Consider the following 27,893-nt stretch of genomic DNA (forward strand, 5'->3'; position numbering starts at 1 on the left):
GTGGGCCTCTTGGGAGGTGAGGGATGTGTATGCCTGTGTGTGGGTGTTCCCTTGAGTGCTGCATCCCACCCAAGCTTTGAGGTCTTAGAGCTGGGAGGAGAGACAGGTGAGTGGGCATGGCTGGCCCTGGGTTCTTAACTCCATCTCTACCATCTGGAAAACCATCAATAATTAATATTCCCTCTGCCTGTCACAGGTAGCTCCCGGGTGGGCAGAGGCAGGGCGCTGGCACCTGTGATGTGATGTGTATCTGGCTTCTGCTGGCCCCCACGCCAGGAGCCTTCAGTCCTGATCTAGCCAGGCTTTCTCAGGTGGCTCCTTGCTCCCAGCATACACACATAAACCATGGAAGGTGGCCATAAATCAGCCGGGACAGGCCAAGGCTGCTCTGGTTTTCCCAGAGTTGAGATCAAAGCCCTAGACCCTCACCCTGGGGCTCAGTACTTATTAAATTATTAAACTGTCAGGGGAAAGCAGGAGGGACTGGATGGATGGCCATATAGTAAAACAGAATGAGGAAGAATGAGCTGAGAAATGAAGCAACAGGTGGTACAGATCTCTCTTCAAGACAGAGATTTCATTTCCTCTGGATATATCCCCAGAGGTGGGAATCATTTAGTAGTTCTACTTTTAATTTTTTGAGGAACCTCATATGGTTTACTAAAAAAATTGCTGTACCAGTTTACATTCTCACCAACAGTGTACAGGAGTTCTCTTTTTTTCACATCCTTATCAATATTTGTTATTTGTCTTTTTGATAAGAAACATCCTAACAGGTGTAGGGTGATATTTTATCGTGACTTTAATTTGTATTTCCCTGATGTTTAGTGATGTACCTTTTCATGTCCTGTTGGCCATTTGTATGTCTTCTTTGGAAAAATGCCTCTTCAGGTCCTTTGCCCTGTTTTTAAATTGAGTTACTATTATTATTTTCTTGCTTTTGAGTTGTAAGAGTTCATTATATATTTTGGAGGTTAACCCCTTATCAGAAATATGGTTTGCAAATATTTCCTCCCATTCCTTAGGTTGACTTTTTATTTTGATTGTTTCCTTTGCTGTGCAGAAACTTTTTTTTTTTTTTTTTACTTTTTTGTTTGATATGATCTCACTTGTTTATTTTTTCTTTGGTTGCCTGTGTTTTTGGGATCCTACCCAAAAGTCATTGTCAAGACCAATGTCAAGCTTTTCCCTATGTTTTCTTCCAGGAGTTTATAGGTTCAGGTCTTACGTTTTAAGTCTTTAATCCATTTTATGTTGATTTTTGTATATGATGTGAAATAAAGGTCCAGTTTAATCCTTTTGTTTATGGACACTCAGTTTTCCCAAGAGCATTTATCCTTCCCCATTGTGTATTCTTGGCATCTTTGTTGATAATTAGTTAACCATATATGCATAAATTTATTTATGCATTATTTTATTCTATTGATCTCTGTATGTCTTTATGCCAATACCATACTGTTTTGATTACTATAGCTTTGTAATATACTTTGAAATCAGGAAGCATGATGCCTCTAGCTTTGCCCTTCTTGTTCATGATTTAGCTATTCAGCATCTTTTGTGGCTCTGTACAAATGTTGAGATTGTATTTTCCATTTTTATGAAAAATGCCATTGGAATTTTGATAGGGCTTGCATTGAATCTGTAAGTATCTTTGTGTAGTGTGGACATTTTAGCAATATTAATTATTAGAATCAGTGAATATGGGATATCTTTGTGCTTATTTGTATCTTCTTCAATTTCTTTCATCAGTGTTTTATATTTTTTGGTATATGGAATCTTTCACTTCCTTGGTCAAATTTATCCCTAAGTATTTTATACTTTTTGATGTCATTGTAAATATTTTTTGGATAGTTTGTTGTAAGTATATAGAAACACAGTGAACTTTTGTATGCTGATTTTACATCCTGCAACTTTACTGAATTTATCAATCTAACAGTTTTTTGGTGTCTTGAGATTTTTAAATGTATAAGATCATCTCATCTGCAAATAGAGACAGTTTTACTTCTTCCTTTCTTATTTGGATACCTTTTATTTCTTTTTCTTGCCTAAGTGCCCTGGCTAGGACTTCTGGCAGTTTACATTTTTGTTGTTGTTGTTGTTGTTTTAAAATGGGCTCCATACCCAAGCTCAAGCCCATTGTGGGGTTTGAACTCATGACCCTGAGCTCAAGATTTGAGCTGAGATCGATCACAAGTTGGATGTTCAACTGACTGAGCCACCCAGGTGCCCCTCTGGCATTGTTTAAATACAAGTGACAGGAGTGGGCACCCGTATCTTGTTCCTGATCTTAAAGGAAAAGCTTTCAGCTCTTTACCATTGAATGTGAGGTTAGCTATGAACTTGTCATATATGGCCTTTATTATGTTGAGGTACATCCCGTATTGAGTGTTTATTGAGTGTTTATGATGAAAATATGTTGATTTTGTCAGATGCGTTTTATGGATCTGTTGAGATGATTATATGATTTCTTATCTTTTATTTTGTTAATATGGATATAAGATATCTAATGATTTGTATATGTTATACCATTCTTGCATCCCAGGGATAAATTCCATGTGATCATGGTGAATGATACTTTCAGTGTGCTGTTGAATTCAATTTGCTAATATTCTTTTGAAGGTATTTGCATTTGTGTTCATCAGGGATATTGGCCTGTAGTTTTCTTTTCTTGTAGCATTCTTATCTAGACTTGGTATTAGGGTAATGCTGGCCTCATAAAATGACTTTGGAATGGTTCTTTCCTCTTCATTTTTTTGGAGGGAGTTTGAGAAGGATTGGTATTAATTCTTGTGTAAATGTTTGATAGAATTCACCAGTGAAGCCATCTGGTTCTGGACTTTTCTTTGCTGGCAGATTTAAGAATACTTTACCCAGCGAAGCTGTCCATCAGAATTGACTAAGCAATGCAAACGTACTCATACAAAAACAAAACAAAACAAAACAAAACAAAACAAAACAAAACCTAAAGTAGTTTAAAACCTGCCTTATAGGAAATGCTAAAGGAGTTCTTCAAGCTGAAAAGAAAGGACACTAACTAGTATCATAAAAACATATGAGAGTATGAAATTTCCTGGTAAATGTAAATGTATAGTCAGATTCGGATACTCTAATATTCTAATGGTGGTGTATAAATCACTTACAACTATAGAATAAAGGTTAAAAGACAAAAGAACTTTAAAAAGTTGTAGTTTCAGGCAGCCTGGGTGGCTCAGAGGTTTAGCGCCTACCTTCAGCCCAGGGTGTGATCCTTAAAGACCGGGGATCGAGTCCCAAGTCGAGCTCCCTGCAGGGAACCTGCTTCTCCCTCTGCCTGTATCTCTGCCTCTCTCTCTCTCTCTCTGTGTGTGTGTCTCTCATGAATAAATAAATAAAAATTTTTAAAAAGTTGTAATTTCAATAATTAGTGGATTACAACATAAAAAGATGTAAATTGTGATATCAAAAACAAAATGATTGGGAGGCAGTAAAAATGAGCTTTTATATGTGAACACAGTTGAGTTGCTATCAGCTTAATATAGACTGTGATAAAATGTTGGCTTGTTTTTAGAGAGCTAGAGCGTGTGCTTGCGCACAAGCAAGGGAGGGGCAGAGGAAGAGGGAGAGAATCCCAAGCAGACTCTACCCACAGTGCGGTGCCTGATGTAGAGCTTGATCTCAAGACCCTGAGATCATGATCTGAGCAGAAATCAGATGCTTAACTGACTGAGCCACTCAGGCACCCCTAGAGAAAAGAATGAAAACATACCACTATAGAAAATCATCAAATCACAAAGGAAGACAGTAAGAAATAGGAGCAAAGGATCTACAAAATACCCAGAAAACAACAAACAAAATGGCAGTAGTAAGTCTTTATCTGTCAATAATTACTTAAATATAAATAGTCTAAATTCTCCAATCAAAAGACATAGAATGATTGAATAGATAGAAAAACCCATAGTAGTTGTTCAAGACTCAATGAACTACCCAACTATTTAGCTTCAAGGATACCCCTAAGCTGAAAGTGAAGGGATGGCAAAAGATATTCCAGGCAAATGGAAACGAAAGTAGGAAGGGGTAGTTGTACTTATATAAGACAAAGTAGACTTTAAGTAAAAGACTGTAGTAAGAGACAAGGTCATTATATAATGATAAAGGGATCAATTCATCAAGAGAAACTAACTATAGTAAATATATATGTACTTAAAATCAGAGCCCATAAGTATATAAAGCAAATATTAACAGGTCTAAAAGGAGAAATAGATAGCAGTCCCATAATAATAGGGGACTTCAGTTCTCCCCTTTCAACAATAGGTAGATCATTCAGACAGAAAATCAGTAAGGAAACATTGGATTTGAACTACGCTTTAGACCAAATGGACCTAACAGACTTATACAGAACATTCCATCAAACAGCCACAAAATAAACATTCTTCTCAAGAATGCACACAGAACACTCTTTAGGATAGATTGTATGTTAGCCACAAAACAAGTCTTAACATATTGAAGAATATTTAAATACTATCAAGTATCTTTTCCAACCTCAATGGTATGAAACTAGAAATCAATTATAGGAGGAAATTGGAAAGTTTACAAATATTTGTAGATTGAATAACATAGTCCTGAACAACCAATTGGTTAAAGAAGAAATCCAAAGGGAAATTAAAAAAATCTTTTGAGACAAAAATGGAAACACAACATACCAAAACTTACAGGATGCAGCAAAAGCACTTCTAAGAGGGTAGTTTATAATGATAAGTGCTTACATTAAGAAAAAAGAAAGATCTCAAATAAACAACCTAATTTTACACCTCAAGGAATTAGAAAAAGAAGAACAAACTAAAGCAAAAGTTAGTAGAAGGAAGAAAATAACAAAGATCAGAGTAGAAATAAGTGAATGATAATAGCAAAGACCAACAAAATTTTTTTTTTTTTTTTAAGATTTTTAGGGCAGCCTGGGTGGCTCAGCAGTTTAGCACCACCTTCAGTCCAGGGCCTGATCCTGGGGTCCCGGGATTGAGTCCCACGTCAGGCTCCCTGCATGGAGCCTGCTTCTCCCTCTGCCTTTCTCTCTCTGTGTGTCTCTCATGAATGAATAAATAAAATCTTTAAAATTTTTTAAAAATTTAAATCTTTAAAAAATAAATATTTTATTTATTCATTCATGAGAGACAGAGACAGAGACAGAGAGAGAGAGAGGCAGAGACACAGGCAGAGGGAGAAGCAGGCTCCATGCAGGGAACCCAATGTGGGACTCCAGGATCACGCTCTGGGCCGAAGGCAGGTGCTAAACCGCTGAGCCACCCAAGGATCCCCCTAAAAGTTGGCTTTTTGAAAAGATAAAGTTAACAAGCCTTTAGCTAGACTAAGAAAAAAAAGAGATAAGACTCAAACACCACAGAAATACAAAGTATCATAGGAAACTACTGTGAACAATAATGTGTCAACCAGTTGGACAATCTAGAAGACATGGATAAATTCGTGGAAACGTACAACCTACAAAGACTGAATCATGAAGAAACAGAAAATCTAAACAGACCAATAATGAGTAAGAAAATCTCCTCTTTTCATGGCAGGGATAGCCTAGCTAGGCCTGAGAGATACAGAGGGGTTTTCCATCTCCTGGGCTGGCCTGGCAAATCCTTTGGAGTTGAGGAAACCAGCCAGACACCCAGACCCTGGTGTGGAGCCAAGGACATGGAGGGAGAGGTGGAATGAGGCTGTGAGTGACCAGAATGCCACTCACATGGAAGTTTCCGCACCAGAGTGCAGCCCTTCTAGAAACTGGGGCTCTGGTTACATGAGATTCTTCTGATTCCTTCACTGTAAAATGAGAAGGAAACTGAGTGAGTTTGGGTTTTCTCGTCTGGTCCCCAAGTTGAGTATGTTAGAGAAACAAAATGTAAGAAGAACCTACATCAGTTGTTGAGAAGAGAGTTTCCCAAGATTCAGGGCTTGTTCTGAAATGGGGGTTTACTAGTGCTAAGATTCAGATCCTAGGGCACAAGGCTCGATTTGGGGTGAAGGTGCCATTTCTGTAGGCCAGATTCCGGCTTGGTATTGAGGTGCCTGTTTCGGGGGTCTGATTTCCTGTTGGGGTGAGAGTTCCATTCCTGGAGGGGAGTTTTTACTTCAGGATCCTGGATTCATGATTGCAGTTGAGCTTTGAGTCTTGGGGCCAAGCATTCCCTTTGGTGCTTGATATTCTAGGATTGGGGTGAGGTTCTCTTCTTGGGCTTGGGGTTTGATTATCAGGCTGGAGGTCTTGTGCTTTGGGAGGAAGAGAGGAACTAGAATCCCCTTTCCCTTCTGGAGAAGACTTTCTGGGACCAGCAGCAGAGGAATGGGCCAATAGACTCATGAGCTGATGGTCATGAAGCCTGGGTTCCATCTCTTTCCTGGATGGGAGACTGAAGATAAATCACTTGTAAGCTTTAGGTCTCTGCTAGAAGCATGGCTGGGCAGTGGTGTTGACTCACAAAGCACCATCCAAGCTTGCTTGATCCTTCAAAATGACACTTAATGGTGGGCTCCATAGGAACGGATGGCCATTGCTTGGTGAGTCAAATCCATGATGACAGCACTCCAGCTGCCCTGGGCACTGTCAGCTTGGTCCAATTAGTGCCAATCGGATCTTAACTTGTGCTGAGGGTCCCTGGGGCGAGGGAGCACACTATGAGTGGGATATGTTAAATCTGGGTCCCTGGGGCTCGGTGTGTGGTTCAGGAGGGTGGGAGCTGGGCTCGGTTGGGCCCACAGCTTCCCTCCTAGTGGGCCAGTTTTCACATAGCCCAGACAGTGGATGCAGACATACCATAAACCATGATCTGCAGTGGCCTGGCTCTTTCCCTTGTGCTCTGTGGAGTGACTGGGATGCAGGGGGATTGTTGTGTCCTCTTGCTTCCAGCCTGGCTGGCGCCTCACTGAGAAACATCTGCTTCTATATAGGGCCACCACCTGAACTCTCCTTTCTCATTTTTCTCTCCTATTACTCCAATGTGGATCCTCTCAGAGAGCAGAAGTTGAGGGAAGCCTTCTTGAAGCTCTTCTTTCTCTTCCCTCCTGGATCTTACCCCAGATCTCCTAGAAATTGCTGGGAGAGGTGATCTTGGTCCTATTTCAGGACCAGCCTGAGGTCCAGTTGGATGGGCGTTTCCAGGGCATCCTCAATGATGCTTGTACCCACTTGCCCAGGGTCGCAGAGGTGGGCCTTGAATGGGGGTGCCTGCCTTATGGCCTCCTATCCTCCATACACCCCTCTTGCAGGTGGAGCTTCCTGTCTCAGAGGTCTTCCTCTGTTCTCCCCACATGGGAGATAGCAGTGAGTGATGCAGAGCTGTCAGGGTGAGGCCATGTAGGGAGTTTCCAGCTCAGGGGCAAGTTCTCTAATGTTCTTTAGGACAGAGCCCCTTCCTTATGTCCCAGGAAACTCAGGCACCTGAGAAGGTGAGGGAGTTTTCTCCACCACCAAGTCTGTCCCAGGGCTGTCGGGGGTGCTCTGTCTGGGTCTGTAGGGACCCTCCAAGCTCCACTGACTAGGCCTGGCCAAGGTATATGGGAGGCTGAGAGGCTTGGGGGTCCCACTGGGCTAAGGAAACTCAACCCAGACATTGGCCTCTGGAGTTCCCCAAGGGCATCTGGGGGAACCTAGGGTGTGAGGAGGGAGGAGGAAAGGCAGGTAGGGTAGAGGCCCTGTGGTTGAGGGATGGGCTCTCGAGTCAGATTTTGTCTTTGCTGCCTGTGCCACCTGGAGCCAAAGGGTTAACTCTTCCATAGCCCCATTTCTTATTGGAGATGATGCCCGCCTAGTAATAAATGCATAATAAATACTAGTTATTGTTGTTATCATTAGGCTCCACCTTCAGGTCTGAGCTTAGACATCATTTCTACCAGGAAGCCTTCCCTGACCACCCTGGCTAGGTTAGATGGCCTCTGTGCCCTCCTCACTGCAGCCCTGTGCTGTCCTCATAGCACTGATCCAACGAGGCTTCAGGCCATTATACCTGTCAGGGTCTAATGCTGTCCGTGTGCTCACCATTATGTTGCTACCACTGGTGCCTGGAACACACAGTAGACACTCAACAGATATTTTGAAATGAAGGCAAGAATGGTGAAATGAAGGCAAGAATGGGCTGATTCCAGGGAAGCCGAACTTTTTTCCATGGGCCCTCAGGGCTGCTACAGCCCACTTTCTTTTCTTGGTTGAAATGACATTTTCCTGAATGCCAGGCTCTGGGGCAAGACAAGGGAAGGTAAGACTGATAGGAAACTGTTGGTTCATTCATTCCTTCTCTCATGGCACAGATGTTCTCTGGGTGCCTTGCACGTGCCAGGCCTCGTGCCAGCCTTTGGGGACAGACATGCTCCTGTCCTTACAGCACTTGTGGTGCTTGTGGCCAGCTAGGTTGAGTAGAGTCAGGGAAGGCTTCCAGGAGGAGAGAGTTGTTTTGAAGAACGAAGGGGAAGTTTGGAAAGATAATGGATGGGCCTTCTCCTTGGGAGTGGGCAGAGAGCAGAAGAGCAGATGGAGCTGCCCACGTATGGCAAGAAGGCAAAGCTGGCCAATGACATTGTGGCCTGCAGGTGTGGGGTCTATCTTGCTAAAGATAGGGTTTGCAAGCTGTGGGTACCACTGATGTTAGCTCTGCCACCCACAGACAGGTGACCCTGGGCAGGTCATGTCATGCCCCAAGGCTGGTTTATTCACCTCGAGGATGGGCACTATTGTGATGCCTGCCACGCAGGATTGTTGGACCACTGTAGCAAATCACTGTGTAAAAGGAGGTGGCCCAGGTAATAGAGGGATGGAGGGGCAGGCCCTGCAGGGGCAGGCTAGGAGGCAGGTATGGGGGTGGGGGCTATGTGGGAAAGCAGGAAGGCAGCCCCACTTCAGGCTTTTCTGTTTTGTAAATAATTAAATTGTTATCTTGGGTTTGTGGTGCCCACACTGCAGGAGGCAGATGGGGCAGCTGGGAACAAGGGGCCGTATTGTCTAGGAAGTGGTGGAGTCCCTCCCCTTCTCCCTTGTTCCCAGCCCCCTGGTCATGGCACGTCATGGGCAGGGAGTCAGGAGCCTGCTAAGGTCTTCTTGCCTTGTAACTCCTTCCCTGCGTTTCTCTTTTTCTCTCCCTGTCTCCACATCGCCATTGTCTGGTCCGCCTTCACATTCTTACTTCTGCAGACACATAGCCCCCCTTGCCCCCTCGGCCCTAGGCCCCATGTTCTTAGTTGCTATTGCCCTGTACCCACCCCACATTACTGTCCATTGAAACCCTCCCCACCATGGTCTTTCCCAGACACCCCCACCTTCTGAGTCCAGCACTGCCCCCCAGGTCTGCTCAGGGGGCCTCAGGGGAGCACTGACCTCTCCCTCGCCCCATGCTCCAGAGACAAACAGTCGTTTTTTCATTTTTAGTGCTTAATACTGAGAATGTGAAGGTCTGTTTAGTCTTGTCCAGCTAACATAAACCAGCCGGAACTGGGCCATGGCGCGGACTTTGCTGTAAGTTCCCTTATTTGGAATGAAATTCATTTTCACTGGGAGGCAGCAGGGGCTTTGGGGAGGCCCCTCTGGGTCCCCTCCTCAGGGTGTGGTCCGTGGGGCCCCTCCAAAGGTCACCAGAGTGTCTGTGACATGGAGCCTGGCCCTAGGGCATTAGTGTCCCCCAGAACCCCAGGGATGGAGAGGGCCTGGGGTCATATTGTCCAGTACTGCCCTGTTCCAGGGAAGAAACTGAGGCTCAGAGAGGAGAAGGGGTCTGTCCAGAGTCCCAGGGCAAGCTGGCAGAGCCAGGTCTTGAAGGTTCCTGGTTGTCTGGCTCTCATGTGTCTGTACTGTGCCAGGATGCCTCTGACCTAGGAGCTGTGCGGGTGGGGGTGTGGGGCAGGAGGGGGTGCTGAGGAATCTGGCTGGAAGTGGCCTTCAGTCTGGGGATCTTCCAAGGCTTCTGGCCTAGCAGCTCAGCGCAGAAGCCTGGGGGCATGAGAGGGGAGGAAGGGTGAGGAAGGCAGAGGGCGGTAAGAGGGAAAGGAGAGGTGGCTGAGAGTCCAGGAGAACTGGTTCGGGTCCTGATTCTGTTGCTCTTGCTGTGACTTAGGGCTCTCAGATGGCTTCTTCGACCTTGGTCTTCACCCACTTGTCCTAGAGGCTCAGCCTTTTTTGTGCCTCCCCCAGGGTATGCCTAGGATGAACCCAGACCAGGGAGTGTTTCTTACCTGTGATGGGCTGTGTGAACCAGCCCACCTAGCAGGTTACTATACCTCTCTGGGCTTAGGTTTCCCTTCCTTGTAAAGAAGCTTGTGGACCCTTCATGAGTCCTCTGCAAGAACATGAGTTGTAGAAGCAGAACTAGAGTTTCAGTCTTGACTCTGATGCTTTCGTAGCTGGGCTACTCATTAAGGACTCAGGCTTCAGAACCTGGGACTCTACAGGGAGCAGTGGTGGGTCTTTGCAAGGAGCACGTGAACTCATATACCCAACACGTCTTTACCCGAGTGCCCAAGAAATAGGGTGGGAGAGGGGCAGGAAGCAGGCCAGCATGGTGGCCACCAGCTTTCATCTGCACAGCTTACACTGGCCTGCCTTGGGGCTCCCTGGGGCCCTGCTGCCTTTGCTCCATCCTGGGCCGCTACTGGAAAAACAGCAAGTGCATATTTAGATATTCTTTCTAGAGGGAGTTCCCCCATTTAACAGCCTTTAAAAAGAACTTCTCATTTATTCACTTATTCTTTTCACAGAGATCACACAGCTGGGACGTAGGAAGCTGTAACTGACCAGTGTAGGAATCCCTGGGTCTGAAAAAGGAAAGAAAGATGTTAGAAAGCACAGGCCTGAGAAATCCTAACTAGAAGGCCCTGGTGCTAGGGAAATCAGGGCAGAAGACATTGCATTGTTTACTATGAACATTCCATTCACTGCTCTTTTAGCAGTAACGCAAGTACTGGTATCCAAGGCTGTGTATAAAGGTACGTTGAATGTCTGCTTCTAGATGGTTGGTGAGGCGCTCATTTACAAAAGATCATCTCATTGCCAAGAGCAAACCACACCCTAGTGAAAACATTAAACTCAGCATTAAAGTGAATGGAGATGGTGTAAAGAGCAGCTTCCACACTGGAAATCTCTAGGCCGTGAGAAGCCACTGAAGGCTTTAGATTTACTTTTTTGGGTAGATCAGCTTAGCTGCCTTGTGAAGGGTGGATCTAAGAGGGACAGGATAGGAGCAGGCAGGCTAGTTATGATGGGAAGGATGCCTAGGCCTGAACTGCAGTTTTGGTGAAAGAGAGGAAGGGACACATTTTGAGACACATTTAGCACTAATAAACAGTTGGTGGGGGTGGTAAGGGAGAGGGGAGTATCCAAGATGGTGCCCAGGTTTTCAGATGGCTAGGAGGATGGTGATTCCATCGAGACCCTAGGCAGGAGAAGATTGGAGCCGAAGCTGGTGGGTTGAGTTTTGGGGATGCCAGAGGAGCACTGAGGCATTCTGGAGGAGACTTTTGGGTCAGCAGCTTCATGAGCTCAGAACTCATTGGGGAAATCATGGCAGCAATGTGTTGTTGGCAGTGGGTGCCACTTAAACTTTGAAGGTGAATAAAGGATCTCAGGGTGGACAGAACAAAACTGTGGAGTCAGACGAGGAGTAAGGGTGGTGGGCTAGAGAAGCTGATGGAGACCATGGGAATAGAATTTAGAGTTTGTGATATGGCATAACAAAGTAGTTCTCAGACCTTAATGACCCTATGGATGGCCTGTAGATTGTAAAAATATGAGTTCCTGGAGCCTACCTCTAGATAATCTGACTTAGTCAGTCTGGGGTTGGGCTTCTGGGGTATGCTTTTTTAAGCAAGATTCTCAGGTGATACTGATGTGAGAGATCTATGAACCATCCATTGTGAAATACTTCACTGGGAGTCAGTCAGATCTGGGCTCAAATCTTGGTTCTTGGGTTTTGACCTCAGGCAAGTCCCTTGATCTTCCAAACCTTAGTTTCTTTATTGGTAAGCAAGCATCCTAGTTCCCACTTCACAGGGTCATTGTGTGAATTAATTGGGGTGGCTCAGGACCTGGTCCATAGTAAAAAGTAAATGGTAGGCACTTCTTGTTCATAACTAGAAGTTTGAAGATAGTGAGCACTGGGACAGGGTTCAGCCTAATAGGAGTACTCCCCTGCCTAGTGTCTGGCCCTTGGCTGAGCTGTCCCCAAATTCCATCTCCAGGGTGTCTTGTCTGCATTGATAGGACTAGGGGGCTCCTGGCTCATCTAATCAAGCCCATAAAAACTCATGAATCAACTCAGAGGTCAATTTACTACTTTGCAGTGAGAAATCTGCTGTCAGAAGAACTGGACAGTGTGTCAACTACTTGCCATTTTCTCCCCCTGCAGGAAGCTACTTGAGTGCTGGGCAAACCTGGCATCTGGCTGGGGAGTTGAGGCTACAGTCTGAGGATTTGGTGTGCTTGAGCCCTGAACTCTGCCCAGACCACTTCACCAACACCTGGGCCAGCCTATGGCTTCATCTCCCTGGTTGTGCTCCCATGGGCCCCTCTACAGTTTGCTTCAGGGATATCCCCTTTTCCCTGAATCCTTGGCATCCAGTGAACACCTCTTTTCTTTAGGTTTGTTAACACCTCCAGTCACGTCTCTTTTACTGGGGCTGTTTCGTCTCTTGAGGGTAACTATGCATGCTCTGATTCATGACCAGTTGATTTCATAGACTGAAAATCTGGGAAAGCTTTTTGTCAAGTGCATTGGGGAGGCACTTCATTATTGCTCTCTCCCCACTTACTGTTCATACCAGCTTTTAAGAAGGAGGGAGTGCAGTAAGTCCACAATGGCACTTCTATACACAGGATGACTTTGCAACATTTAATATTAGGAGGTACTATTATTAAAAATGTTTATTGCAAAAAAAATGTTTATTGCATTGTTTTGAGAAAAAAAGCAAATTGCATGGCATGCCTAGTGTGCATAATATAATCCCATTTGTGTTTAGAGTATTATATTTTTCCTTTCTCTCCCCTTCCTTCTCTCCTTCCCTTCTAACCTTTCCTTCCTTCCTTCCAACTAATATTTATTTAGTGCCTACTATGTGCCAGGTGCTGTTCTAGACATTAGGATATAGCAGTGAATAAATTTGCTATCTCATGGAGTTACATTCTTATGAGTATAGGGAGAGACAGACCAAAAAAAAAAAAAAAAAAAAGAAAGAAAGAAAGGAAAAAAAGATGACATATGGGATGTCAGATGGTGATAAGTGCTCTGGAGAGAAATAAATCATGGGGTGTGGCATGGATAGAGATTATGGGTGGAGAGTCTGGTGATGTTTACACTTTAAATAAGTTGGCCAGAGAAAGCCTGATGGCATTTGAAAATGACCAGAAGGAGGTGAAAGAGTGAGCAATGCAGATGTCTGGAGGAACAACTCTGTTTTGCGGTTTGATAACTTGCTATCTGTCTATCCATGCATCTGTTCATCAGCCATCCGTATTTTCTTTGTATAAATACAGACTGAGGCTGAATGGATGCCCACCCAGCTGTTACCAGTGCGGGGTGGGCTGGGGATGGAGTGGTGTGGGAGAATGGGATGCTTTTATTTTTACTCCATGCTAATTGGCACGGTTTTATTTGTTTTTAAAAATAAGCATGTAGTGTTTTTATATTTTAAGCTTTTAAAATTTATTGTATTTAAAAAATTATTTATTTATTCATGAGAGACACAGAGACACAGGCAGGGGGTGAAGCAGGCTTCCCGGGGATGCAATCCTAGGACCCTGGGATCATGACCTGAGCCAAAGGCAGATGCTCAATCGCTGAGCCACCCAGGCATCCCTAAAATTAAAAAAAAAAAAAAAAAAAAAAAAAAAAAAAAAAACCTTTATGTCCCTGCCCTGTCCCAAAAGAGGGTGATCAACAGAGTCAACTCCCAGCTTTGTCAAGCTGTATTGAGGAATGAATGAGATTCTTGATATATAATGACCAGTGGTTGTGCCTGGTGCTTAATTTCCTTAATTTTTCCCATCAGTGCCCAGGACAGGGCTAGGTGTACAATAGTGCATAATGACAATGGGTGAAATTCAAATAAATGCTGAACTTACTACCCTTACTGGGAGCCCCTGGGAGTCAGCGTGAGGGCTCTAACTCTCATGCGTCTGGAGTCTGGGTAGGTCTGGTTCCCCTCCATAGAGATCAGAGCATGAGCGTGATTTTGGATGCCCTGCCTTAGACATCATGCTGCATCATTTTGGTCACCATTTTATTTTTTATTTATTTTTAAGTAGACTCCATGCTTAGCGTGGGCACTGTGTGGGGCTTAAAACTCATGACCCTGAGATCAAGATCTGAACTAAGATCAAGAGTCAGAAGCTTAACTAACTGAGCCACCCAGGTGTCCCTTTATTACCATTTTAAATTCTACTACCACCCTGAGCAACGGATGCTTTAAAAACAATTTATTGCTTAAATTATTGCGAGTAATACACCCTTTAACCAACATCTCTCCATTTCTTCCACCCCTCAGCCCCTGACAACTACCATTCTGCTCTCTGCTTTTATGAATTTGAGTTTTTTACATTTTATTTTACTTTTTAAAAGATTTTATCTTTTATTCATGAGAGACACAGAGAGAGGCAGAAATACAGGCAGAGGGAGAAGCAGGCTCCCCTGTGGGGAGCCCAATGCAGGACTCAATCCCAGGATCCTGGGATCACGACCTGAGCTGAAGGCAGACACTCACCCACTGAGCCACCAGGCCTGAGTTTTTTAGATTTTAGATGTAAGGAAAATCATGCAGAACTTGCCTTTTTCTGTCTGGCTTATTTTACTTCACATAATGTCCTCTAGTTTTATCCTTGTCCCAAATGGCAGAATTTCCTTCCTTTTTAAGGCTGAATAGTATTTCATTTTGTATATATGCCACATTTTCTTTATCCATTCATCTGTAAATGGACACTCATATTGTTTCTATATCTTGACTTTTATGAATAGTGCTACCACGAATATAGGAGTGCAAATATCTCTTTGATATAGTTGATTTTATTTTATTTTTTAAAAAAGATTTTATTTATTTATTCATGAGAGACACAGGGAGACAGAGAGAGAGAGAGAGAGAGAGAGAGGCAGAGACACAGGCAGAGGGAGAAGCAGGCTCCATGCAGGGAGCCCGACGCGGGACTCGATCCCAGGTCCAGGATCACGCCCTGGACTGAAGGTGTTGCTAAACTGCTGAGCCATCCGGGCTGCCCGATATAGTGATTTTATTTCCCTTGGATATATACTCTGAAGTGGGACTGCTGGATCTTGGTAGTTCTATTTTTAATTTTTTGTGGAAGCTCTGTATTTTTTTAAAAACATAATGTACATTGTCTCCAGCATTGTTCAATGGTTCCCTTTTTCCCATGTTCTTGCTGGCGGTTGTTATCTCTTGTCTTTTTGATAATAGCCATCTGACAGGTGTGAGGGGATATCTTGTTTTGGTTTTTATTTGCAGTTCCCTGATGATTAATGATGTTGAATACCTCTTATATTCCTGTTGGCCATTTGTATACCTTCTTTGGAAAAATGATGATTCAGGTTCTTTGCTCATTTTCTTAAATCAAAGTATTTGGGTTTTTTGTTTGTTTGTTTTGGCTATTGGGTTGAGTTTCTTTCTCTTTTTTTAAGATTTTATTTATTTATTCATGAGAGACACACAGAGAGAGAGGCAGAGACAAAGACAGAGGGAGAAGGAGGCTCCCTGAGAGGAGCCTGATGTGGGGACTTGATCCCAGAACCCCACGATCACACCTGAGCCAAAGGCAGATAGATAGATGCTCAACCACTGAGCCACCCAGGTGCCTGAGTTGTTTGAGTTTCTTATATATTTTAGATGTTAACCCCTTATCAGATATATGGTTTGCAAATATTTTCTCCCATTCTGTAGGTTATCTCTTCACTCTGTTGATTACTTCCTTTGCTGGGCAGAAGATTTTTAGTTTGATGCAGTCCCACTAGTCTATTTTTGTTTTATTTGCCTGTGCTTTTGGAATCACAGCCAAAAAAATCATTGTCAAGACCAATGTCAAGCTTTTCCCTTATGTTTTCTCCCAGCACTTTTAGTTTCAGGTTTTACATTTAAGTCTTTAATCCATTTGAGTTTTTTGTGTCTGGTGTGATATAGCAATCCAACATCATAACTCTGCATGTAGACATCCAGTTTTCTCAGTACCTCTTACTGAAGAGGTTCTTCTTTCCCCATTGTGTGTTCTTGGCACCTTTGTCAAAGATCAGTTGATCATAAATGCTTGGATTTATTTGTGGGCTTAGTTTTTTATGCCAGTACCAGAGTATTTTGATTACTATAGCTTTATTATAATTTAAAATCAGGAAGTGTGATGCCTCCAGATTTGTTCTTCTTGCTCAAGATTGCTTTGGTTTTTCAGGGTCTTTTATGGCTCGATATGAATTTTAGGATTGTTTTTCTATTTCTGTGAAAAATAACATTGGAATTTTGATAGGAATTGCCTTGAATCTGTAGATTGCTTTGGGTAGTATGGACATTGAGATATTATTAATTCTTCCAATCCATGAACATGCGATCTATTTCCATTTCCTTATTTATTTATAAAAAAGATTGTATTTATTTGAGAGAGAAGGAGAATGAGTGATGGGGAGGGGAAGAGAGAGAAAGAGAGAGGTGGAGGGGGAGAGAGAAAAGCAGACTCCCTACTGAGTAAGAAGCCTAATGTGGGCCTTGATCCCAGGACCTTGAGATCATGATCTGAGCTGAAGGCAGACACTTCACTGGCTGAGCCACCAAGGTGCCCCTATCTTTCCATTTATTTGTGTTTTCTTTAATTTCTTTCACCAATGTCTTATAGTTTTCAGTGTATTGACCTTTCACCTCCTTGGTTAAATTTATCCTGAAGTATTTTGTTCTTTTTGATGCCACCCTAAGCGGAATTGTTTTCTTAGTTTCTTTTTTGGATAGTATTTTGCACTTGTTTTTTCTGCATATAATTTGATAGCATTTTTGAGGGGGGGGGGACTAGCTTTAGGTATATCCTTTCAATGCATTCAACTTACTCTGTTTTTGTTTTGTTAACCATTTTTAGATATACAGTTGTATACTGAGATTAAGTACCTTCACATTGTTTTGCAACCATCACCACTGTCTATCTCTAGATACTTTTTTCATTTTCCCAAACTGAAACTCTGTACCCATTAAACAATAACTGCTCATTCCTTCTGCCTCCAGCCCCTGACAGCCACCATTCTATTTCCCATTTCTATGAATTTGACTACTCTAGGTACCTCATGTAAGTGGAATCATACAGTATTTGTTCTTTCATGACTGGCTTATTTCATTTAGCATAATGTCCTCAAGGTTTATTCATGTTGTAGTGTGAAACAGAATTTCCTTATTTAAGCCTGAGTAGTCTTCCATTATGTGTGTATCTGTCTATATATTACATTTTGTCCATTCATCTGTCAGCGGACACTTAACATTGTCTCTATCTTTTGGCTATTGTAAGTAATGCAGCTGTGAACATAGGTGCACAAGTATCTTGTTGGGAGACTTAGCTTTCACTTCTTTTGGGTGTGTACCCAGAAGTGGGATTGTTGAATCATATGGTAATTCTGTTCTTAATTTTTTGAGGAATTGATTCAACTTAGTTTTTTACCAAAAAACCTACAGTTTTATTTCCTTTTCTTTTTCAGTTTTATTTCCTTATCCTCTCCTCTCACACCGATATTTAATGGATTTTTTAAAAATAACTTTATTTTGAAATATTATTGACATGCAATACATTGCACATATTTATAATGTATAATTTGATGTGTTTTGACAGACATGTATATCTGAGACCAACAGCACCATCCCATTAATGAAAGGTTCCATCATCCTCAAAACTTCCCTTATGCCTTTTGTAACCTGCTCTTACTCCTCCCTATCACCTTCCCATACTGAAGTAACCACTGATCTTCTCTCTGTCACTGTGGATTAATTGGCCTTTTAAAAGAGTTCTGTATAAAAGGAATCATGCAGCATGCACACTCTTGTCTTCTGGCTTCTTCCACTCACTTATTTTGATATTTGTTCATATTTTGGTATGTTAACAACTCATTTAAAAAAATTATTACTTAGCGGTTTTCCATGGTATGTATGTATCATTTGTTTATCTGTTCACCTGTGGATGGACATTTGGGTTGTTTTCAATTTTATGCTACTACAAATAAAGTTGCTAAGAACTTACTTTTACATAAAGTCAGTGTATGGACATGCATTGCCTTTTCTTTTGGATAAATACCTAGGAATGGAATGGCTGGATCATATGGTGGGTGTGTGTTCAACATAAAAGAAACTGACAAACTTAAAAAAAAATCATTGTACCATTTATATTTTCACCAGCAAAGTATGAGAGTTCTAGTTTCTCTGCATTCTCACCACCACTTGGTATGGTCAGTCATTTTAATTTTGGCCATTCTAATAGATGTGTAGTGGTATCTCTCCAGGGCTTTAATTGGCATTTCCCTAAAGATGAATAATTTTGAAAACTTTTTTCATGTATTTATTTGCCCATCTGTAGATCTCCTTTGGTGAAGAGCCTGCTAAAAATTTCCCCCAATTTTATTGAAATATAATTGACACATAACATTGTATACGTTAAAGTGTACAATGTGTTGATTTGATACATTTATATATTGTAAAATTATTACCACCCTAGCATTAGTTATCACCGCCATCCCATCATATAATTACTATTTCTTTGTTTGTGGTTAGGACATTTAATATTTACTTTCTTAGTAATATTCAAGTATATAACACAGTATTATCAACTATAAGCATCATGCTGTACATTAGATCCCTAAACTTGTTAATCTTATAAATGGAAACTTGTATTTTTTGACCAATGTCTCTCCATTTCCTCACCCCTCCATCACCTGGTAATCACCACTCTACTCTCTGTTTCTTTGAGTTTGACTATTTTAGGTTCCACATATATGTAATATCATACAATACTGCATTTTTTTCCTGTCTGATTTATTTCATTTAGCATAATGCTCACAAGGTTCATCCAACTTACCACAAAGAGCAAAGGTTTCTTCTTTCTCATTGGTCCATTATTTCTTATTGGATTGTGTTTTTTTCTTTCTTCTTATTTTTGAGTTTTGAGACTTCTTTATATAGTTTAGATTTGTCTATTAGGTATTTTGCAGTCATTTTGTCCCAGTCTTTGATTTGTCTTTTCATTCTCTTTAAAGAGACTTTTGATACTTTTAATGTAATATTTAAATATATTACATAGTTTCCTGGCATACTCAGCCTGTTATAAACAAGTTCAGGAGAATATATCTCTCATATGGAGCATAGAGTTCAGCTGGAGGGAGCAGAAGGGTATGTAGGGACACTAGGAAAGACCCACACCCATTTTATTTTATTTTATTTTAAAGATTTTATTTATTTATTCATGAGAGACAGAGAGAGAGAGAGAGAGAGAGACAGGCAGAGAGAGAAGCAGGCTCCACGCAGGGAGCTCGATGTGGGACTCGATCCTGGAACCCCGGGATCACGCCCTGAGCCAAAGACAGACGCTCAACCGCTGAGCCACCCAGGCGTCCCCCCACACCCATTTTAATGAGTCTCTGTGCTCTGGGCATTGCTCGTAATGTTATTCAGAGGGAATGGAGCTCATCATTATGGCTGAGGACCCTGTTTTTATTTGAGATGGCGATGTGTCCAATGAAAAGACTACATCTCCCAGCTTCCCATGCAGCATGGGGTTAGCCATGTGAATACATTCTGGCCAATGAATTTGAATTGTTGGGCTTTGACTAAGGTTCCTTTTAAGAGGGGCAGATAGCTGGTGTAGGTCCTTTGATTTTGGTTTTCCATACTCCTCCTGCTTCCTGCTTGGAATTTGGACAAGGTGGCTGGAACTTCAGCAGCTACTCTAGACCATGAAGCAAACTTAAAGTGTCGTGTGCAGTAGTGAGGTAGAAAGATAAGAGAGGTTTAGATCCCTCATGGCTACAGAATTGATATACTAGCCTTGGACTATGTACTTACACACTTCTTCTATGGGAGAGAAAACACCTTTGGTGTTTAAAAATCCATATTATTTATGGTTTTTGTGACTAGCAACCAAAAGCAATTTCTAAAGGAATTTGGTTATTATGGCCGTGAGTCAAGGAGAAATCAGTTCTTCTGCACATATATTTATGTCATTGAAATCACACTGTTAGAATATTTTTTATTCCTGTCTTTTCTACTTTTCATACTTACCTTTATCAGTACTGCTGTTTCCTCCATCATTATAACCATCTTCACCTCTGTCACCCTCCTCTTCATATTGTTGTGTGAATAATAATAATAATTTTCATTATTGTAACAGTCTTTGAGAGGATTCACTTCTTGTTGATGGTGGGTTGTTTGTATGTGAAATGTATTTCTCTTGGTAAATATTCCATGGAGGGGTAAAGGAAGGGGGAAGCTTTGATATTGAGGAGCATCTGTGGAAATGGGTGGAGTTAGGATTCAGATGTAGGGCAGCTTCAGTGTTCATTGGTCATGGGCCATACCAACCATTTCTGCCCTGCAGATAGACAGTATTGTCCCCCACGTTGAAACTCTCCAGGGATGTAAGTGAAACAATAGGGATGAATTTCAGTCTTCTGCCAGGATTGGCCTGTGGGTCAGGTCAAGGTTAGCGGTGCCTGTAAAGAAAGGCTGGGGAAATTAAACTTGATGGTGTAAGAAATAAGAAACAAGTGAAGGTTCTTGAGTAGGGAAGTAGCATGATTTGTATGGGAAGGGTTATGAATGGGGTGGAGGGTGGAGGGGTCTCAAAGTTGGGAGGCTTTCATGGTGGTCCAGGCATGAAGTGGTAAAGATCAAGTGTTAGGCAGATCATGTATTAAACAGTTAAGCAGAGACCAGGAGTGGATTAAACATTCAAAACTTATTTTTAAAATTATCAGAGGAAAATACCCGTGTGAAGAGAAATAGAGAAGAAGTAGGGAGAGTCTGGGTGAGTCATCAGACCTCAATCTAAGTATGACACTCAGTGAAGCATAGGGGTAAGGAAGAAAGTTTGATGGAAGTATTTTAGACAGCAGTCAGTCCTAAGGAAAGTTCTGCAAGACCCTTGTGGAGTCCTCAAGCCCAAGCCACAATCCTGGTTAGCAGAGTGACATATCTCCCAGGAATGAGCCTGCCTTAATATCCCTACCCCACTCAGTCATTAGCTGGGAGCAGTGGGGAGGGGGAAGGGGGAAGCCTGGCCATGGAGCAAGGACTGGGATGGATTTCAGAGTTCCAGAGCTGAGGTCCTCAGTCAGCTGTCTTCCTGTGGTGGGAGATCTAAGAGGGAATGACAAGGGTGAGGGATGAGGAAGGTGCTGTGTCTTGGGGCTGTCATTGCAAATAGCAATGCTGACCTGGACTGGCTTCAAAAATGAGGAGCCATACTATCTCAGATCACAGCAAGTCCAGCGGTGGGTGGATTTCAGGGTTGATGGTCAAGGATGTAGTCAAGAATGAGGTACTTGCCATCTCTGTGCTCTGCCATCCATGGGTTGCCTTCCTTCTGGACTAACAGTGACATGACCACGGCAGTCCCAGGAATCACAACTAGACACAACAATATTTAGAGGAAAAAAATGACCTCTCTCTTATGTTTCTTTGTATGGAAGCAAGGAAACCTTTCTCAGAGGGATTTGGCAGGTTTTCCACTGAGCTTCATTGGCCAAAAGTGGACCACATGGCGAAGGGAATGGAACCATTGTGATTGGTTAATTCCAGCAGATTGCAACCGTGGCTGTACATTAGAACCACCCTGGGAGCTTTTAGAAAGACCCATGCCTGGGCCTGTCTTCAGAACTTCTATATCAGTTGGCCTGGAGTGGGAACTGGGCATCTGATAACTTCCTTAGGTGATGCTAACATGCAGCCAGGATGGAGAACCACTGTCAATGGGAGTAGAATGGATGCTGGGGAAGCAACGACCATGTCCCTTATAGTCTCTTACTGCTTTTGTGTGTCTTGTGCAAGTCACAGCCTCTTTGGGCCTTAGTTTCCTCATGTGTAAAATGGGTGCTGGCAGTGGCCCCCTCTCACCATTACTGGGGAGACTGAATGAGCTCATGGATGCTCGTAGACTTTGCAAACTGTAAGTCACTGACACCTGAAGAATGGTTGCTCATCATCCTCCTTCAGTTTGGAGGGAAAATTTAGCTTCTGTGCTGCCAGGAGCAGGGTAGTGGTTTCTCCTAAGCACAGCTTCCTGCCATTAAAATAAAAAATGAAAGAGAAGGGAAAAAAGACAGACCAGGAAGCCAGAGGCAATTGCAGTGGGCTTTTTTCTTCTTGGAAGGCGTGGGTTTGAATGTGCTGCTATAAATGGTTCATGCAAACGAGTTGGAGGGGCCCTGGCCGGATCCTGAATCCAGGAGCGAGCAGCAAGCAGCGAGCAGCGAGCAGCAGCGGGGAGACAGCCAGGCCATGGCTTCAAGCATCTCTTCCTGTAGCCCAGCAAGTGGGTGAGCTGGGGGCTGGTGGATGCTCCCCTGCTGCCTCCAGGGAAGATGGTCAGATAAGGCTCTGGCTCCTTAGTGTTCCAGGACACACCTGGCTACTTGGCTTCTTGGCTGTTTCTGTCTGAGTGAGCCCTGCCTGGTGCTGCCCATAGTGCTGAGGAAGCATGGAGGGCCACCCGTGGGGCTGTGAGGTCACGGTCCTGCAGGCTCTTTCCCTCGGGCACCACTGTGTCCACAAAGGCCCTGGGACATCGTGGCTGGAACGGTGACCTTCCAGCTGCTGTCGGAAGCTTGGATAAGGGGCAGAGGGGACCAAGTAAAGACCACCCACCAGCAGCCCTGGTCTCTCTACCTCCCTCCTCCTCTTCCTCTCCTTCTTTTCTTTCTTCCTTCATAAAATATACTTTCAGTGCTACCCAGGGCCTGCCCTGTTAGGTGCTAGGGATCTGGAGCTAAAAAGTCTGTCCTAGGCTTTCTCCCAATCTGGGAGGGAGACCTTTCCACCATTGCAGGGCAGGGGCTACACAGAGCGCCTGGACATGTCTTGGAGAAGGAAGGTCCCATCTGCCCTGGGGTGTTAGGATGATCTCAGGGGCAAGGGCCCTCCAAGCTGAGAGATGAAGGTGAGGTAGGAGTTTCTGAGTATCTAGTGTGGTGAGGGCCATTCCAGGGAGAGGAACAGTATTCAGAAAGCCATGGACATGTGAGGTACAGCCATGTTCTAGTATATATGTGGTTCTTGTACATGGAGTGTAGGTGCTTGGTTAGGGGGTGTGGGAGATGTCACAGGAGGTGAAGGTCAGACACATGGGTACATGGGCTGGGGCCAGTTCACAGAGGACCTTGAATGTTCCCAAAGGAGGGTCAAGTTGATCTACTTTGGGCTCTCAGCTGGGCAGTGACCCAGCTGGATTAGTCAGGCAGAAAGGTCAGCCTGGCAGCCCTGAGGAAGGGCTATGTGAAGAATTGTCCAGATGAGGGTGATGCTGGTGGCCTGAACTTTGGGAGGAGCCAGAGGATGGATTATAGAAGGACACAGTGACTGCTCACTCAGATGGAGGAATCCAGGATGACACCAGACTTTTGGCCTGGCTAGTAGAAACCAGGCCACAGAACCTTGGGGATGTACCCATGTTGGGTGGGGTCAGGAAGAGGACTGAGAACCAGTGGCACCCAGCCGAGAGCATCCTGGCCCATCCTTGGCTCTCCACGGACCTTGGTAGCGAGTGGCAGAGAGGGAGGGGCTGCTGCACACAGCGCAGGAATTCCTAACTCTTTTCCCCCCAATGATTCCCCTCCCATAGTTCTGATGCAGGGAAATCCTGGTTCAGAGCTAAAGATGCCTGTATCAGTGCCTCTGTTTTACAGATGTGAAAACTGTGGCCCAGAGAGGGGATTGACTTACCCAAGGTCACAGAACAAATTATGGCGGTGGCATCAGGACTAGTAAAAATAGACCCCCCACAAAGACTAATGTAGTCACCTCACTTCATTGGCTCTGAGAACAAAGAGCTCCCCTCTGGGCAAGAGCAGTGGGTTTGGCTAAGCAGGGTAGAAGGTGTGAGGGCCGGGCATTGTTTTGGAGAAGGCGGGGTGCCAGTGAGGAGGGAGAGATCCCTACTCCCATTTGCCTGGCATTGAACCCAACACAGGAGCTGCATTAACCTACCTTCTGAAGCCCTTACCCCCATGAGGAGGAAGGAACCTCTAGAGGCGTTAAAAGGGGCCACTCTCACTGGGTCTTCCCAAATCCGAGCAGGCCTCTGCAGATCTTCCCAAGCCTTGTGAAGTTTTACCACAAGCCACAGGATCTGCTCAGAACCTAGGAGCCTGACTCCCAGGGATGCTGGAGAGGGCACCCTGTGCATTGCTGGGGTCTCTGGTGGCCTGCCTGACCCTCGGCTCCAGCAGCTGGAGGGAGGGAGGGTTGGAAAGAGGGAAGGAGGGAAGAAGTAACCCTGAAGCGTGGCAGCATTTTGAGGGAGGAGCCTGAGATTCTTTACTAGAGAAAGAGGAAAGGAAGATGGGAGCAAACGGTGGTTGATGGTTGTGCAAATTGGGAGATGGGGCAGCTGCAGGGAGGAGAGTGGGGTTTCTGTCATTGCCTTCACTTCATAGTCATTTCTGCCCTTCTTGGACTATTCTTTAGGCAGGACTACAGTCCCCACAGCTGCCTTTGGTCCAGCAACCCCTGAGCTCTGGCTCCAGAGGGAAGGCCTGCCAGATTGAGCCAGCCACATGCTCATGGTCCGCAGACCTTTAGGGACTCAGAGCCCCTGTCTGGGGAGCTTCTTGATGATCTGATGAGAGGCTATCTGGGGCTGGGATCAGGGACTCACTCTGGGCCGAGGGCTGCAGGTGCAGTGGCAGGGAATCAAATTCCTTCATAGGCTCCGTGGGCTTGAAAGCCACCAGCCTCTCTGCGAGGCCCTGAATAGACTTCAGCACTCACAGGTTCCTCTGTGCCTGGGGGTGTCGCCCTCCACCTTGCAGCTAGCATGGCCAGTGTCTGCCCAATTTTATAGGAGGAACAGGTGCTGGGACCCCTGCTAAAGCAGTTAAGGTTCTTTAGGGGAGCCAGGTTGGAGATCACAGCGGGCAGTCTCCCCCCAGCTAGGCCTGAGGGGATGAAGGAGCTCTGAGGGGCAGAGGCCCCTGGGAAGCTGGAAAAGTACTTCTGGTAGAGGTCTCTCTCTTGGGCTGGGATTCTGAGACCTTGGGCCTCACCTGCCCTCAGACAGCCCCTGGGACTCAGTTCATTTTCTCTGCTCTGCTGAATGGCTTCCTAGAGACCAGCCTCACCCCTGCACCCTGATCTGGCCTGGGCCCTTCGTGGTCACCAGACCGGTCCTCCCTGAGGCCGTACCCATTAGTGTTTGCTTGGCGGATATCCACTGGCCACCCTTGAGGGAGGTGCACCATGCGTGCCTACAAGTGCAGGCTCTGGAGGCCAGCTGACCTGAGGGCAAGTGCCCCCTCTACCATTTCCCACCCTGTGGCCCAGTTTCTCCTCTGTAGGGTGCGTGCTCCTCTGCCTCCCACGCTGTTCTGAGTATAGTACGTGTGTGAACTCACTGCCCCCCACCCTGAGCCCTGTGACGCAGGCACTAGTATCAGCAAACCCCATTTTCAGAAGAGGAAATAGAGACCTAGTAGGTGTTAGAACCAGGATTTGAACCTTGGCAGAATGACTCCAGAGCCTGCTCTTAACCACGGCCTAGTGTGAAGCTGCCTAGTGTAGACACATACTCTTCAGTGGTGGCAGTGAGTCACGTTCAGCGTGGTCAGATCATTGGGATCTGACTGCCGGTGGCCATGGTGGGAGTGCCCCAGTCCGAGGGCCTGGCCCCTGGAGGTCCTGCACCAGCATACTCTCCTACCTGCTAGTCCCCCAGTGTGTGAACCTGTCGGCATGGGTGGTCTCAGCAGTGGGTGGCGGGCAGGAGGTAGGGGGCAGGGGGCAGGGCCAGGGCACAGAAGTAGGGGTGGGGACTGAGCCAGCTGGTCCTGGGCTCTGCTATTCCTTAGTAAGCTGGACCTGGGAGGGGCAGGAAGCAGAGGAGAGCCTGAGAACAGGCTCCTTAGAGGCAGAAGGGTGGGCTGCTGGAGGCCCAGGGGGCCCTCCCAGACTGGGGGTGGCTTCAGTGGTTGGGGGCTAGGTTCCAGAAGGGGTGGGCACCATGGGTTCTGGCTGAGTCATGGGGTCTAAAGGGATACGTGTGTGTGGGGGGGGTGGGGGAGGGGTGGGGGGTGGGGGGAGGGTGGTCTCTGCCTGCAGAGGAAGGATTTAACCTCCTGCTATCAGCTGCCAGCTTTTCTCATAATCCGGACAGGCCCGGCAGGATCAGGCGGGTGTGTGTACGCGTCTCCAGTGGATGAAGCTCATGTCTTGCCCCAGCACATGTGTCCTGTCTCCCACGTCACCTTGGGTCTCATCTCTGTCTCACCTCCCCCATAAATGTCTCATGCTCTGCACTTCCTCACCCTCCTCAGCGAGGTGATAATTGAGGCAGCACCTTACGAATTCAGGCCCTGGCAATTTATCACTTGCAATCACTGGGACAAGGACTGGCTTCAAGTTTAAAATTCATTCCTACCCCTGAACGAAAACAGAGCACTAACTAGGGGACGATGTTGAATCTGCTTACTTAGAAGAACCTACGGTACTCAGCACACTGAGATGGCATTTTCATTTCAGGCCTGCGTGCAATCAGGCATTTTAAGCACTGGTGACGGTGCCAGGTGCCAGGGTGCTAGGGTGCCAGTGAGCAGCGCTGAGGAAGTGGTGCTAACATGATGGTGAAGGTGGTCCTATCTATTAAGGCAGGCCTCCCTTTCTTTTCCTTGGTGTGACATTTATGCTTCACGCTGTACTTGTATCCTGCCTCCGACATCTCTCCCATCTGAGGCTAGGCAGCAACCTTAGCCCCTCTGTGTACCACCTGAAATCCTGAGCTCTCTGGATCTCTGAACAACACATCGACAGCAGTAGTTGCTTATTGAGCCAAGCTCGGGGCCTCAGAGAAGCTCGGTGGCTTGCCCAGTCATGTGGATGGCAGAGCTTGCCTGTCTCAGCTCCTGAGAGCGGCACAAGGGTGGGCTGGGCCCATCCATCCATCCACCCTCCCTGGCCGGTGACATAAATCTTATCATAGGCAAATGTTTGCTTCCTGGTGGGGGCTCTATGGGTGTGGGCTCTGTCTGGCACACTCTGTCCTGGGGTTTGAAACCTGGTTTCTTCCTTGTTCTGCCCTTTCTGCCTGGCATGGACGGTGACCCCTCCGTCTGGTCCAGGCTGTCCAGGCTTGCCCTGGGAGGCAGGTGTAGGTGTGTTTCTGTCTTGGAGGGTCTGAGAAAGGGCTGCTTGGCGCTGGGCCCAGGGTCTGGGAGGGGCGGCCAACTCCAGGCTGTTTTCTCAGATTCTCTTTCAGTTTCCGCCCCCGCCTCTGCACCTGTTGTGTTCCCATCATACTGGGCGGCTGGCAGCTGTCACTGCTGGGGCACCTGTCCCAGCCCCAGAGGACGTCCTATGGACTCCCTGGCTCTGGTTTCTCTGCAGCACATGGCTTATGCTCTTGGTGTCCCTGTGTGTTTTTATCCTCATCTCCACGCACATCGCTCTCTCTTGTACTATCATCCTGATTCTGGGCATAGGAGGAAGCTTTAGGGTGGGGCTCGCTGCTCCCCATTCTCCAGTGCCAGGCCAAGTCTAATAGGGTAGGGAGGATGGTCCTGGTAGGTTGGACTTAAGCCTCAAATGCCAGGTGACTCATCAGCTCAATCAAATTATCTCCTGTTCTTGACGAAAAAGATGCTATAGCAACCAGGGACTGCCTCCCAGCTCCTCCCCAGCAGGGCTGCTTCCCCTTCCTGACCTCTCCATCTATAACTGCCCTCTGCCAC

At 45.3% G+C, this 27,893-nt stretch overlaps 1 protein-coding gene across 2 annotated transcripts in view; it reads left to right on the forward strand.

Moving 5' to 3' along the window:
• Positions 1–27,893, forward strand: part of NEURL1 (neuralized E3 ubiquitin protein ligase 1) — a 79,288-nt gene that overhangs the window by 12,796 nt on the left and 38,599 nt on the right. Inside the window, exons 1-2 of one of the 2 annotated variants that reach the window (XM_038578693.1) lie at positions 9,418–9,478; positions 10,714–10,941. The exons of the other annotated variant lie outside the window; for it this stretch is intronic. Coding sequence (XP_038434621.1) covers positions 10,875–10,941 — 67 coding nt within the window. The 5' untranslated portion in view covers positions 9,418–9,478; positions 10,714–10,874. Of the gene's footprint in view, positions 1–9,417; positions 9,479–10,713; positions 10,942–27,893 lie in introns of those variants that run through there. 2 annotated transcript variants of the gene reach the window in all.

Source organism: Canis lupus, chromosome 28, assembly GCF_011100685.1.
Source record: "Canis lupus familiaris isolate Mischka breed German Shepherd chromosome 28, alternate assembly UU_Cfam_GSD_1.0, whole genome shotgun sequence".
NCBI classification, from domain to species: Eukaryota; Metazoa; Chordata; class Mammalia; order Carnivora; family Canidae; genus Canis; species Canis lupus.